Below are 12,534 nucleotides of genomic sequence, written 5' to 3'. Positions count from 1 at the left end.
TAAAAACCTACTTCATACACCCATCAAGGTATTTTTTTTTCTCAAAAAAAGGATTTTGATGCATTTTGACAGTATTATTTCACGGACAAATCAACTAAAAATTAGATCATGAAATTTTCGGTTTTTTTCAACAACGACGAAAGTCTCCCAAATGTCAAAGGAAAGAATGAACCTTCATCCACAAAAAATCTCGTGAACGTGATTTCGTCAATATTTTAAGAATTTGATGTACACCTAATGTTTCCAACAACTTCCATTTTTCACAATGCGAAATATCGTCGCCATTAATTGTTAAGCATAGAGCGAGGAACCCAAACACAGTGTGACCTTGTGACCTCATACGCCCACTGATTGGTCGAGTTCGAGTATGGCCTGCTTAATATTGTAGCGCAAATTGGTAAACACTTTCATGACTTACTTCTCACGCGGCGATTCTCTTTAGTTCTGGCAGCTGGTCTTCATTGGGCGATAGAAATTAGAGATTGGGCGTTTTTAGCTGCGCACATAAAATGTACATAGCGTGCAAGCATGAGTGCTTGGCGGTACAGGGTACCAGCGAAAGTGCTGTTGCGCGTTGGGCTCTTTTAGTGTGCGGCGCAGAATTGGGCGCATTGGCATTGCACTGCATGCACAAACCGCATAGTTGGGCGCTTACTGAAGCCAAATTTATAGCGCGTATTTTAAAGTTGCTAAGGAGCTTGGTTACGCGTACGCCGTAGGCGCGGCGCACTTCACTTGCCATTTTGCTGTCACTTTGAGCGGACGTGCGCTGATCTCCACAACTAATATTGTGAGTAGAAAATAGTGTTATTTATATCGTGACACTTTTCCCAGCTATTTAATTTAGGGCAAGTCTAGCTTGGGGTAATTCAGCGCACAGTTATCCAAAGTCCGCATATTTTAGGTGAAATTTAGGAGAGAATATAAGCCAGAAATCTTGTGAATAATTTATTTGGAAACCATTTGGAGGTCTGATCACCTCCGGAGGTAACTGGAGGTGACTGGAGGTAACTGTGCTTGGAGGTACATGTACCTCCGATTCATTTGGTGCGAATTAAATGATGCATTGAGTAGTACAAGTTATATCTTGTTTCCGATTGTCAATTACTTGCTTGTCCAATAGGGTTTGCCTGCAAGTGGGGATATATTTTCCCCAAACGGACGCACCCCCCGGGTTGTTGAGAACCCGCCGCCCATATAGAATCCCCACCGCGTGCGGAGCCGCTCCCGCGCGCAACTCAATAAAATAATTTGTGGGAGGGAAGAACGCCACAAATGGTGTCAGAAGTGGGATTCTTGTAGGGAAAAATTTAGTATTGGTAGGCAAGTAGTTGTATTTTTGTGTGTGTGTTTGCTTACCTCTTCCGAGTGTGAGCGCCTCACTGATTTGTGTACCTCCGCCGGAGGTGCTATATAGAGTGTGTGTTATTTGAGAATTATTTTGCAGTTGTGTGTACAAATAAAAGGGGCTTGGGATATTATGGCGGACCACAGGACCTCCAGAGAGGTCATATCAGGTTCGGGTACAGTCACCTCCGGAGGTGAGAGTGGTGTACCTCCCCATGGAACCGCCCCTAATTTCATATCAATGAGATTAGAGGAGCTGGAAAAAGAAATTCAGCTGCAGGAAGAGCAGCTCCGATACACACTTAGAAGCATGGCGTTGGATAAGAAAGTCCAGCCGAACAAAGTAGATAAACCGATTATAAATCGGAATAATGTTGAAATGCCTGGATTGCACCTCCCGGAGGTGCAGGATGATCCAGAGGTGAAATTCAAAGATTTAATGGGGGAGTTGAAGCTCCAAACGTCGGGGTATGCGACTGGGATCAGTCCTACGGTGCCCCTAACAACAAATACAGTCATGCAATGTAGTAGCAAAGACAGACAAAGTGAGGATCAAAACAGCCGTGTGGCTATAAGAGGTCCTCAGGTTAAAGGTTATGGAGGGCCTGTGACCTCCACACCTCGTCCCGTAGTCTCAGAGCCTGTACGGACAGGACAGAGAGATGAAATTGGATTGCATCCAATGACCGGACGTGGTGGTCGGCCGAATATAATGCCGGATAGATTTGACGGAAAAAGTCCCTGGAAAGACTACCGTCAGCACTTTGAAGCATGTGCAACAGCGAACGGCTGGAGCAATGCACAATCGGCTGTGTTTTTAGCAGCTAGCTTAAAAGGAGCAGCACTGAAAGTGCTAGGGCGTTGTAACCGAGAAAGCGGACAACTCCAGTATAAAGAATTGATAGATCAACTCGAAGCGCAATTCGGGCCGGGACAAATGGCCGAAAATTTCTTAATGGAATTGCGAACGCGCAGACAGGGTCAGAAAGAATCCCTGAGAGAGTTGGGGCAGGCAATAATGGAGCTAGTGGCCCTAGCCTACCCCGAGTTCGATGAAAGTGGACGGGACCGTCTAGCACGGGTCCACTTTGCTGATGCCATTGAACACCAGTCAATCAGAGAGGGCATATTTAGGGCGAGGCCCCAAACCCTTGACGAATCAATCAGAGCTGCATTGGCAACAGAAAACTTTGAGCGAATGGAAGCTGAGAGAGATCCATCGCCAAGAAAACCCAAATACTGTAGAGCGAGTGAAAACAAGGGAAACCCACAGTTGGGACCAGCTAAACAAGCATTTCGCTCAGATAAGGATAAATTCCAGACAGTGAGTGAGGCGCCCCAACCGATGGGAATACCTCATAGTGAGGTACACATTGGAGGCGCTACACAATCAGAGGTGTTGACTTGTTACAATTGCGGAGGATGGGGGCATTTTGCAAGAAAGTGTCCCTCCCCGAGAAATCGTTCGGGAAACGCCGGGCGGTCTACCACGGGACCCATGGAAAGACCGCTATTCCAGAAAATGGGTCAACCAGTTGTCCCCCAGAGAGGACAGAATCCAAACCAGAGTTAGAAAAACGGGAAACAAACTCGGTTCCCCTAGAGGAACCCAAAGAAGGGTTATTTGTACGAGGGGTGTTAAGATCTATCAGTGTACAATTTCTGGTAGATACAGGGTCGACAGACACGATTATATCGAAGTCTGTTTACTCCCAGATCCCTATGGAAAAACGACCCAAATTAAACACAAGCCATATTCAAGTTCGTCAGGCTGGAGGTAGCCTTATGGGCAACATAATGGGTACAGTTGAAGTTGACATTGAGGTTGGCCACACAGTTGCTCTTGTTAAGGCAATAGTGGCCGATTTGCCGATCCCAGGAATTCTGGGCATGGATTATCTTCTCCCGACCGGAGGAGTATTAGATCTTAATGATTTATCCTTACACATCCATGGTGAAAAGATCCGTTGTACAGATCGAGTTGGGTCCTCGTTCTGTTATCGGGTAGTGGTGGACACAACCACTACTATACCACCTGGGCATGAAGCTATAGTGCTGGGGCATGTAAAGTCCAACCAAGAGTGGATTGCCAAACTTGGAATAATAGAGCCAATAGCCAATGGTGGAGAGCTTGCCCAAAGAGGCTTGGTGTTAGCTAGAACACTTGTAAGGACTGACCAAGACACAGTTGGACTAAGGGTATTAAACCCAAGTAGAAACAAACGGGTACTCCGCTGTGGGACTACAGCTGGAGTCCTCACAGAAGTGAAGGAAAGTGACATTGAAACTGAGTGCAAGCAGGACTCTACCATGGGAGTGCACGTCCCACTACATCTCAGAGAACTCTACGACAGAAGCGTTGAGAATTTAGAGCCTCGTTATCACGACGAGGTCAAGAGACTCCTAATTGAGTTTGGTGATGTGTTCTCCAAGGGTGAATCCGATCAAGGTCAGACCAACCTGGTGAAACACACCATCGATACGGGCACTGCCCGACCTATGAAGCAGCGGTTGCGAAGACAACCTGAATGCAATCAACAAGAAATATCCCGACAGGTTGAAGGTCTTGTAGAAAGAGGAATCATAGAACCATCTGAAAGCCCTTGGGCTTCGAATGTGGTTCTTGTTGCTAAGAAAGATGGCACAAAAAGATTTTGTGTGGATTATCGAGGGCTAAACTCAGTTACAATAAAAGATGCATATCCTGTTCCAAGGATAGATGACTCCCTAGACGCCCTGTCCGGAGCGAAATGGTTCTCCACATTAGACCTATCCTCCGGATATTGGCAGGTTGAGCTTGATGACGAAGCGAAACAAAAGACTGCATTTGTGGTCAGAGGAGGCTTGTTCAATTGGAAAGTAATGCCCTTTGGGCTCAGCAACGCCCCGGCCACATTTGAACGGTTAATGGAAAGAGTAGTCGCAGGGTTGCAGTGGCAGACACTGCTTGTGTACCTCGATGATGTGATTGTGTATGGGAAAACGGTCACCGAGGAATTGGATCGCCTGAAAGAAGTGTTCAGTCGCTTCAGAAAGGCAAACCTGAAACTAAAGCCAGCAAAATGCTTCCTGTTTCAGAAAACAGTGAGGTATTTAGGTCATGTAGTATCGGAGAGTGGCATCGCCACTGATCCAGACAAAACCAAGTCCATTCGAGACTGGCCAACGCCTGGTAACGTCAAAGAGGTTAGAAGTTTTGTGGGACTGGCCTCTTATTACCGGCGCTTCATCAGAAATTTTGCAGACATAGCAAAGCCCCTGCACAAACTTACCGAGAAGTCTCGGGATTTCATATGGGACTCAGATTGTGAGAGGTCATTTGAGACCCTCAAGAAGTGTCTGCAAGAGGCACCAATATTAGCCTACCCCAAGCCAGAGGGCCAGTATATACTGGACACTGATGCTAGTGGGGATGGAATTGGGGCTGTGCTCTCACAAACTCAAGAAGGGAGTGAAAGGGTGATTGCATATGCTAGCAGAACCCTATCTAAACCCGAGCGGAATTATTGTGTGACGCGGCGAGAACTACTCGCAGTGATCTTCTTCTTACGACAGTTCAAGCAGTATTTGTACGGACGGAAGATAATCATCCGAACCGATCATGCCTCCTTGAGATGGCTTATCAACTTTCGCAACCCAGAAGGTCAGTTGGCTAGGTGGTTGGAAGTCATTGGCGAGTACGATTATACAATTGTACATCGACCAGGCTTGAAACATTCCAATGCAGACGGCCTATCTAGGCAACCATGTAGACAATGCGGAAGGACTCTAGAGAATGAGTCAGAAACGGCAGTACACGAGAGTGTGGTTCGAATAACAAAGGTACAGCCAGAAATAACCAATGAAGCCATAACGCAGGCCCAACTAGAGGATTCCTCCACTTCTTGGGTAATCCAGGCCAAAAGAGATTCAACAGAAAGGCCAGAATGGAACACCGTTTCTGGGAAGTCAATTTCCATCAAGACCTATTGGCGCCATTGGGATCAGTTACACATCAACAATGATGTACTATACACCAGGTGGGAGTCTGATGATGGCAAGGAACTGAAATGGAAAATTGTACTTCCTGAGTCGCTACGAAAAGCGGTGACGGAAGAACTGCATGCAGGAAAAACAAGTGGACACCTTGGGTTTAAGCGAACACTGGCCAGAGTAAAGTGTCGCTACTACTGGTGTGGCATGCGCGCAGATGTCCGTTCCTTCCTCAGGAAGTGTGAACGATGCGCAAAGAGGAAATCACCACCTAAGCGGAACAAAGCACCGTTACAGCAGGTTCCAGTTGGCTATCCAATGGAAAGAGTAGCACTGGACATAATCGGCCCGCTACCAATCACCGACGATGGGAATCGTTGGATACTGGTAGTGGGCGATTATTTTACAAAGTGGATCGAAGCATATCCACTTGTGGACACAACAGCACAAACAGTTGCCAAGGTCCTTGTCACCCAGTTTATTTGCCGATATGGGGTCCCTGCAGAACTTCACTCTGATCAGGGAAGAAACTTTGAAGCAAACGTGTTTGGTGAAGTGTGCCGTACACTCGGTATACACAAAACACGAACCACACCCTATAATCCAAAATCCGATGGACTGATAGAGAGGTTCAATCGAACCCTCATCAACATGGTTGCAACCATGATAGAGCCTCACAGGCAGCAAAAGGATTGGGATTTGCAGTTGCCATATGCAACATTTGCATATCGATCCACTCCGCAGGAAAGCACAGGAGAGACACCCAACATGATGATGTTGGGCAGGGAAACGGCTTTGCCGATTGATCTGTTGACTGTTCACCTCGAGCACCCTGCGAGTGGCGACTTGGATTATGCAGAAGAGTTACGAACAAGACTAACGAGTGCTCACGATCGGGCTCGTGAGCATCTTAAATCCAGTACGAGAAGACAGAAGCGAGGCTACGACCGAAATGTGTCTGGCAAACCGCTGAACAAAGGAGATTTTGTTTGGGTTTATAACCCAGCTAAGAGGAAGGGAGTCTGTCCAAAACTAGAAAGTCGTTGGCAGGGCCCGTATCTGATAGTTGATAAACTTTCGGATGTAGTGTTCCGACTCCAAAAGAGTAAAAGGGCACGGACAAAAGTAGTGCACTTTGACCGGCTGAAACTGTATGAGGGCAAAACCCTTGAAAATTGGACTGAACCCAGGCACGAAAGCCTAATAAGTGAGCATGAAGAAATCAGTAATGAGCGGATGGAAATCCCTCCCCAAGACAGATCTATTGAGTGTGTAGATAATGAGTCAGGAAATGAGAGTGAGGCCATGGAAGAGCCGGTTGAAGCCGCTTCCATGGAGGTAATTAACAATGTCAATGAGGGAACTCAGGAATGTGAATCTGAAGAAAACATTGCGGCATTGAATGAGTGGGTGAGGACCCCTCCAAAATCTTCTATGAAACCCTCCGATTTGATGAGCGGTGTACCTCCTGTAAAACGACGGCAGTTGCCAGTAAGAAATCGTAGAGTACCCAAGAGGTACAGGGATTGTTAGAGGGTGATGAATGTTACTAAACCCTCTCTTCTTCTTGTTTCTTATTTCAGACTATGCCATTACCAATGACCACTCCAGACGATCTGGACGAGAGCAGGTTGCTGAGGTGCAACAAGTGCCCGAAAGTATTCTTGCAGAGACGAAGTCTCTACCGGCATCTGCAAGATTGCCATGGCCCACCCAGATACCTCGACTGCCAGAGGTGTGAATTCCAGTCTAAACGGCGGGACAACCTTCGCAGACACTACAGAAGGGTACATCCGAAACACATGGATGACCTCCATTTTTCAAGCAGCCCTCAGGGGCAGCTACCACACAGTCACCGTTGGATGGAGCGGAGGGATATCGCAAAAGTGTCCTACAGCCCCAGGGCAAGACCTGCAGCAACGGCGAGCTGTCCCCCGGAGACAGTAAATGCTCCAGCTAAATATCCAGCTACAGTTCCACCCACACCACGAGAAGCGGTGCATGTGGCACCTCCTCAGCCTACACCATGCAGTGTCTGGAATGAGATGGACATTCCAGTAGCTGAGGAGGTGGTGATCTCGCCAGCCGCATCACTATCCTTACTACCAGCAACCGCTGAGGAGCCGCTGCCCACCCACAACAAGACACCTAGCCCGGTTTCGGCACCAGTGAGCGGGAAACCCCTAGCCTGGCTGAAAAGCCAAATTCAACAGCAAAATCTGCCTACAGCCTCGGCCTCGTCAAGTGAGTCAAGCGAGGACTCAGACGAAGAAGAGGAGGTCACCAAGAAGAAATCATCCCTGCTCAATATTGCCATCGACAACGGCCTGACCAAGGTGACAGAGGTCGTCACCAAGACGAATTTCCGCAACGGCGACAAGGTTTCCGAGGTGACGCGGACCAGGGTGTATGAAGCCGGCAGCAAGTAGATCCAAAGTCTTCAAGTTCGTCTATCTGGACTTAACTTTTAACTTCAATTAATTGTTCCTCGTCGCGTTGCGGATCAGGACTCTAGTGCCACCTGTTAATCAACAAGAGAGTCTAAGTGTTTTTATTTTATTCTGAAATATTAAGTGTTGCGGATAAGGACTCTATCGTCCCAGTTAATGTTTTACTGTTAATTCAGATAATTGTTGACGAATTCATTGTTCAAGTGTTTTTGTTGAGGATCAACAGACTCTGGTCATCGGTGAAATTAGCTATAGAGTCAATGTTTTTAAGGAAATGTCTTGAAAGAATTAGAATTGCTGAATTGTTTAATCACAAAATAATTGCTGCCTTTATCCCTCACCTTTTTAACCAATTTGCTTGTTAGAGTTTCAGCCTAAGTGAACGGGGACCGTTCAGGCTTCGAGTGGGGCTATGTAGCGCAAATTGGTAAACACTTTCATGACTTACTTCTCACGCGGCGATTCTCTTTAGTTCTGGCAGCTGGTCTTCATTGGGCGATAGAAATTAGAGATTGGGCGTTTTTAGCTGCGCACATAAAATGTACATAGCGTGCAAGCATGAGTGCTTGGCGGTACAGGGTACCAGCGAAAGTGCTGTTGCGCGTTGGGCTCTTTTAGTGTGCGGCGCAGAATTGGGCGCATTGGCATTGCACTGCATGCACAAACCGCATAGTTGGGCGCTTACTGAAGCCAAATTTATAGCGCGTATTTTAAAGTTGCTAAGGAGCTTGGTTACGCGTACGCCGTAGGCGCGGCGCACTTCACTTGCCATTTTGCTGTCACTTTGAGCGGACGTGCGCTGATCTCCACAACTAATATTGTGAGTAGAAAATAGTGTTATTTATATCGTGACACTTTTCCCAGCTATTTAATTTAGGGCAAGTCTAGCTTGGGGTAATTCAGCGCACAGTTATCCAAAGTCCGCATATTTTAGGTGAAATTTAGGAGAGAATATAAGCCAGAAATCTTGTGAATAATTTATTTGGAAACCATTTGGAGGTCTGATCACCTCCGGAGGTAACTGGAGGTGACTGGAGGTAACTGTGCTTGGAGGTACATGTACCTCCGATTCATTTGGTGCGAATTAAATGATGCATTGAGTAGTACAAGTTATATCTTGTTTCCGATTGTCAATTACTTGCTTGTCCAATAGGGTTTGCCTGCAAGTGGGGATATATTTTCCCCAAACGGACGCACCCCCCGGGTTGTTGAGAACCCGCCGCCCATATAGAATCCCCACCGCGTGCGGAGCCGCTCCCGCACGCAACTCAATAAAATATTTTGTGGGAGGAAAAACGCCACAATATTCATAAGTCATTCATTGCACGTTCGCACGTGCTATTCGCAATGTTTTCAAGCCAACGTACGTCAGCGTACTTACTTTCGTTTACACGCGTACATGTGATTGCAAATCATGCAATCTCGCAACGGTCTTCATTTTTTTTAACCAGCGATTTGGACCAAACATTAGAAGTCTCCTGCACGTGTTTCACATGAAAATGAAGCGTATACCTTCCTCTATGAATCTTTGAGCGTGTTTTAAAGAATCCAATGTACACCTAAAAACTATCGGCCCTCGCTTTTGTCATGTTTATTGATAAAAAATATGATTTTGTTCGACAGGCCCTGACAACACTTTATATTTGGCAAAAGCAGTTATTTTTGGTATCAAAATAAAGCACACGATTTGAACTTTTCACATATTTAGCCATCTTGGCCAAACAGTACATGTATCCAGGCACTTTTTGTGTTTTCTTTAGTCTCGCATAAATCTTGTAAAACCTCGCGTACGCTTTTGGGCCACGCATGCACGACCTCGGGACAAGAAACTGAGGTCAAACAGGGCTGTGTGCGTGTGAGACACGGCCACTGACTGGCGCCATGCAGTTGGCAAGTGTGACTGGTGGTTCGGTGTGTGAAGTGAAAAACTTCCTCCAGCCCTAATGACAACCCAATGATAAAATTTAGGGCTGGGTAACTCCAGCTAGGAAAACGACTGTGTTTGGAAAAAAAACACCAAAAAGGCCGACCACCCTAGTGTAGGCCCCTACTTGTATGTCACTTTTGAGTGTCATTGAGTCAGCTGTTTTGGTGAGTTCTTTAACCATGGGTCCTACAGATAACGATTACCGAGACTAGTAGTACAAAAAAAAAAAAGGCGATGAGTTGGGCACCAAGTTACTCCGGCATATCGAGCAGAAAGAATGCGGCGATCACGAAGTGTAGGGCCCCTGTTTTGTTTTGATCAAATTAGAGTCAAATTTTTTTTGTATTGTTCAAAAATCACCTTTACAATCAAAAGCAGACTTTCCTCAATTCTAATGACACCCGTTTTGCAATTCTTTGGTTAGAAATCACGATTTTCCTGCGCGGTTTGTGCCTTGCGATTCAGTGCGTGCCCGCTCACGGTTCATCGAGCGGTGATCGCCATCTTTATTTTCGGGCCACGTGTTGTTGCGCAGCGCTGTCATCGTCATTTTACCCCCGAAATTCCCTCAAAAAAAATCAAAACCCTGCCCTCTATCTATGACAGTATACCTGTTTATTGAAAATGTCGCCAAAACTAGTTTGGTAGGATGGGTTGCCATATTATCGCGGTACTTACCACTAACCTTGCCGAATTGTCCTGTCTTTTGTGTAGTATAACTCTTCCTTTTCAAATTGATATAAAAAATTCCAACGGTGGTGTGGTTTATTCCGTGTACGATTGCCTGTGAAAATAGACATGCTCGGAGTGTACGAACGGAGGTGGACTCCCTATTATCGCGGTATGCGGGAAGTGGTTTTTATAATGATCTCAACTTTTTTATTCATAGTTAATGTTTGACCAAAACACACCCTGAATAAAGTCTGATATTTTCCCTGTAAGTTCAAGTTGATTAAAGACTATTATATCTGCAGGATGATTTCTAAGACCCTGCCCTTCCCCCGAAAGGAGAACACAACTCACTGAGGCAAGTCTACTGATTGGCGATTGGGGGCGCCATTCACTTTACACGGTGTGCTGTTTTATTTTTGTTAACGCGCTGTGCTTATTTTGATCCCGTAAAAGTTTTTACGATTTCGCGGTGCAAATATCGTCCTTCGACTTCATTTTACATTTGCAGCTGAAGAATCGGAACCAGGCAATGGAACTTTCATAGACAGAGCACCATTAAAGATTTATGTTAACATATAGACGGTACCTTTTAGTTTTGGAAAACGTTATAATTTATTAAAAATCGTTAAAAGTCCCGAAAGACACAACATTTTTTAATCGTCCTTTTTATACAACTTGGCAAAAAGTATGACTGGTGAACTGGAAAAAAATTGCCACTTGACATGCTTGAAGGAGCTTTGGCAACGCAAAAAGAGAAATTTCCCATTCCGCGATAATAGGGATGCCGCGATAATAGGGAGTCCGACTACACGTCCAATAATTTAAAAGTGGATTTTGTTCCCTTATAGGAACCGGAACCTACACTACACGATCGCCAAGAATGCAGTAGGCCTATTCAGCGTTTGTGTACAAAGTCTATGGAAAGTCAAGAAGATTTTCAAAGTATTTTCTAACCACATTGGAAATGATTCTCAGTCCCAGATTCATGTCTTGTTAACATTTTTGCAATGACTGACCTTTATTGAGATGATTTTCTGAAGAAAATGTGGCTTCAGGTTGCAACGTTCTTTCCCCAAACGTTCCCTTTCTTGCTGAACTTCAGGAGTTCCAACTTTTCGCAACTTTTGTTTACTAATCGACCAAGTTGACAAGCGCCCTCTCTAGTTGGACGTGAAAATCTTACGTTCCGATGGCGTCCTTCTCGGGGGGGGGGGGGGGGGGGGGGGTTGAAAGAAAATTAAAGTAAACCGTTTGGCACATATAATGAATTTGTCTTTGTGCGAGAGACTACTATTTTGTCAGGCGCGCCTTTTTTCAACAGAAATGTTTAGTTGACAAAAAATGTGCAAATATATGGGGTAAGGCCTATGCCCTTACTTAGAAGTGAAACAAACGACTTTCAATAAAGTAAAACGGGTAATTTCTTAGTTTTCAAATTCAAGAGGATTGTGTTGCTTATGTTCAATGAAAACTGAATTGGATTGTATTTTTCGCATATATATTCAACGCTATTGTTTCGGTCTTATTATTTGTATTGTTAGACGGTTTCTCATGAACACACTATTTATTTTAACCATATAGACAGCTTCCCTCAAATTTTAATAGACTTGTGTCACAAGGGCATTAAATCTCAACAGGAAACATCAGACACTATATTTAATACACTTAGAGCAGTAGAGTGGTGTCAGCGCCAAAAACCAATCCGAATTAATATAAAGGACATTTACACTTATAATTTTGCCGACTAAAATTTTATTTCAAAGGAGTCCGCGCTTCACAACCACCGGGATTTTGTCCTTGCCATTGTGCAGAAACGACCATAATGGACCGTAACGCTAACTCCTGAATTATCTGATGCATTGAATTCAATTTCAGCCAACAGATTGATCATGACAAATAGAACAAACACACAGAACATTTAGACAACAAATTGTTGTTCTCTCCGTAAATATTATTTTTGTCAACACCGGGTAAACGCGCGTATCTGCAATCACGGTCTATAGCACACTTTGCCGATATTGTACAGAAACGACATCGACACAAACCTAATGGACACGCCAACTTGAATTATCTGATGCATTGAATTCAATTTCAGCAAGCAAATTGTTCATGACAAATGCGAAAAGCACACAGAATATTTAGGCAACAAAATTGTTGTTCTCTCCG

General features: G+C 45.0%; 1 protein-coding gene across 1 annotated transcript; it reads left to right on the top strand.

Moving 5' to 3' along the window:
- The first annotated feature begins 385 nt into the window (after nt 1–385).
- On the top strand, nt 386–8,882 carry LOC119733355 (zinc finger and BTB domain-containing protein 41-like). The gene is made up of 2 exons (XM_038206942.1): nt 386–790; nt 6,903–8,882. The coding sequence occupies exon 2, from the start codon at nt 6,906–6,908 to the stop codon at nt 7,746–7,748; it is 843 nt and encodes a 280-aa protein (XP_038062870.1). The 5' UTR covers nt 386–790; nt 6,903–6,905; the 3' UTR covers nt 7,749–8,882.
- The last annotated feature ends 3,652 nt before the right edge of the window (nt 8,883–12,534 follow it).

Source organism: Patiria miniata, unplaced genomic scaffold, assembly GCF_015706575.1.
Source record: "Patiria miniata isolate m_02_andy unplaced genomic scaffold, ASM1570657v1 HiC_scaffold_25, whole genome shotgun sequence".
NCBI classification, from domain to species: Eukaryota; Metazoa; Echinodermata; class Asteroidea; order Valvatida; family Asterinidae; genus Patiria; species Patiria miniata.
This window is presented reverse-complemented; position numbering and strand designations above follow the sequence as displayed.

What these genes read in the sequence shown, in the direction of transcription:
- LOC119733355 (XM_038206942.1), top strand. Translation starts at nt 6,906, where the DNA reads ATGCCATTACCAATGACCACTCCAGACGATCTGGACGAGAGCAGGTTG.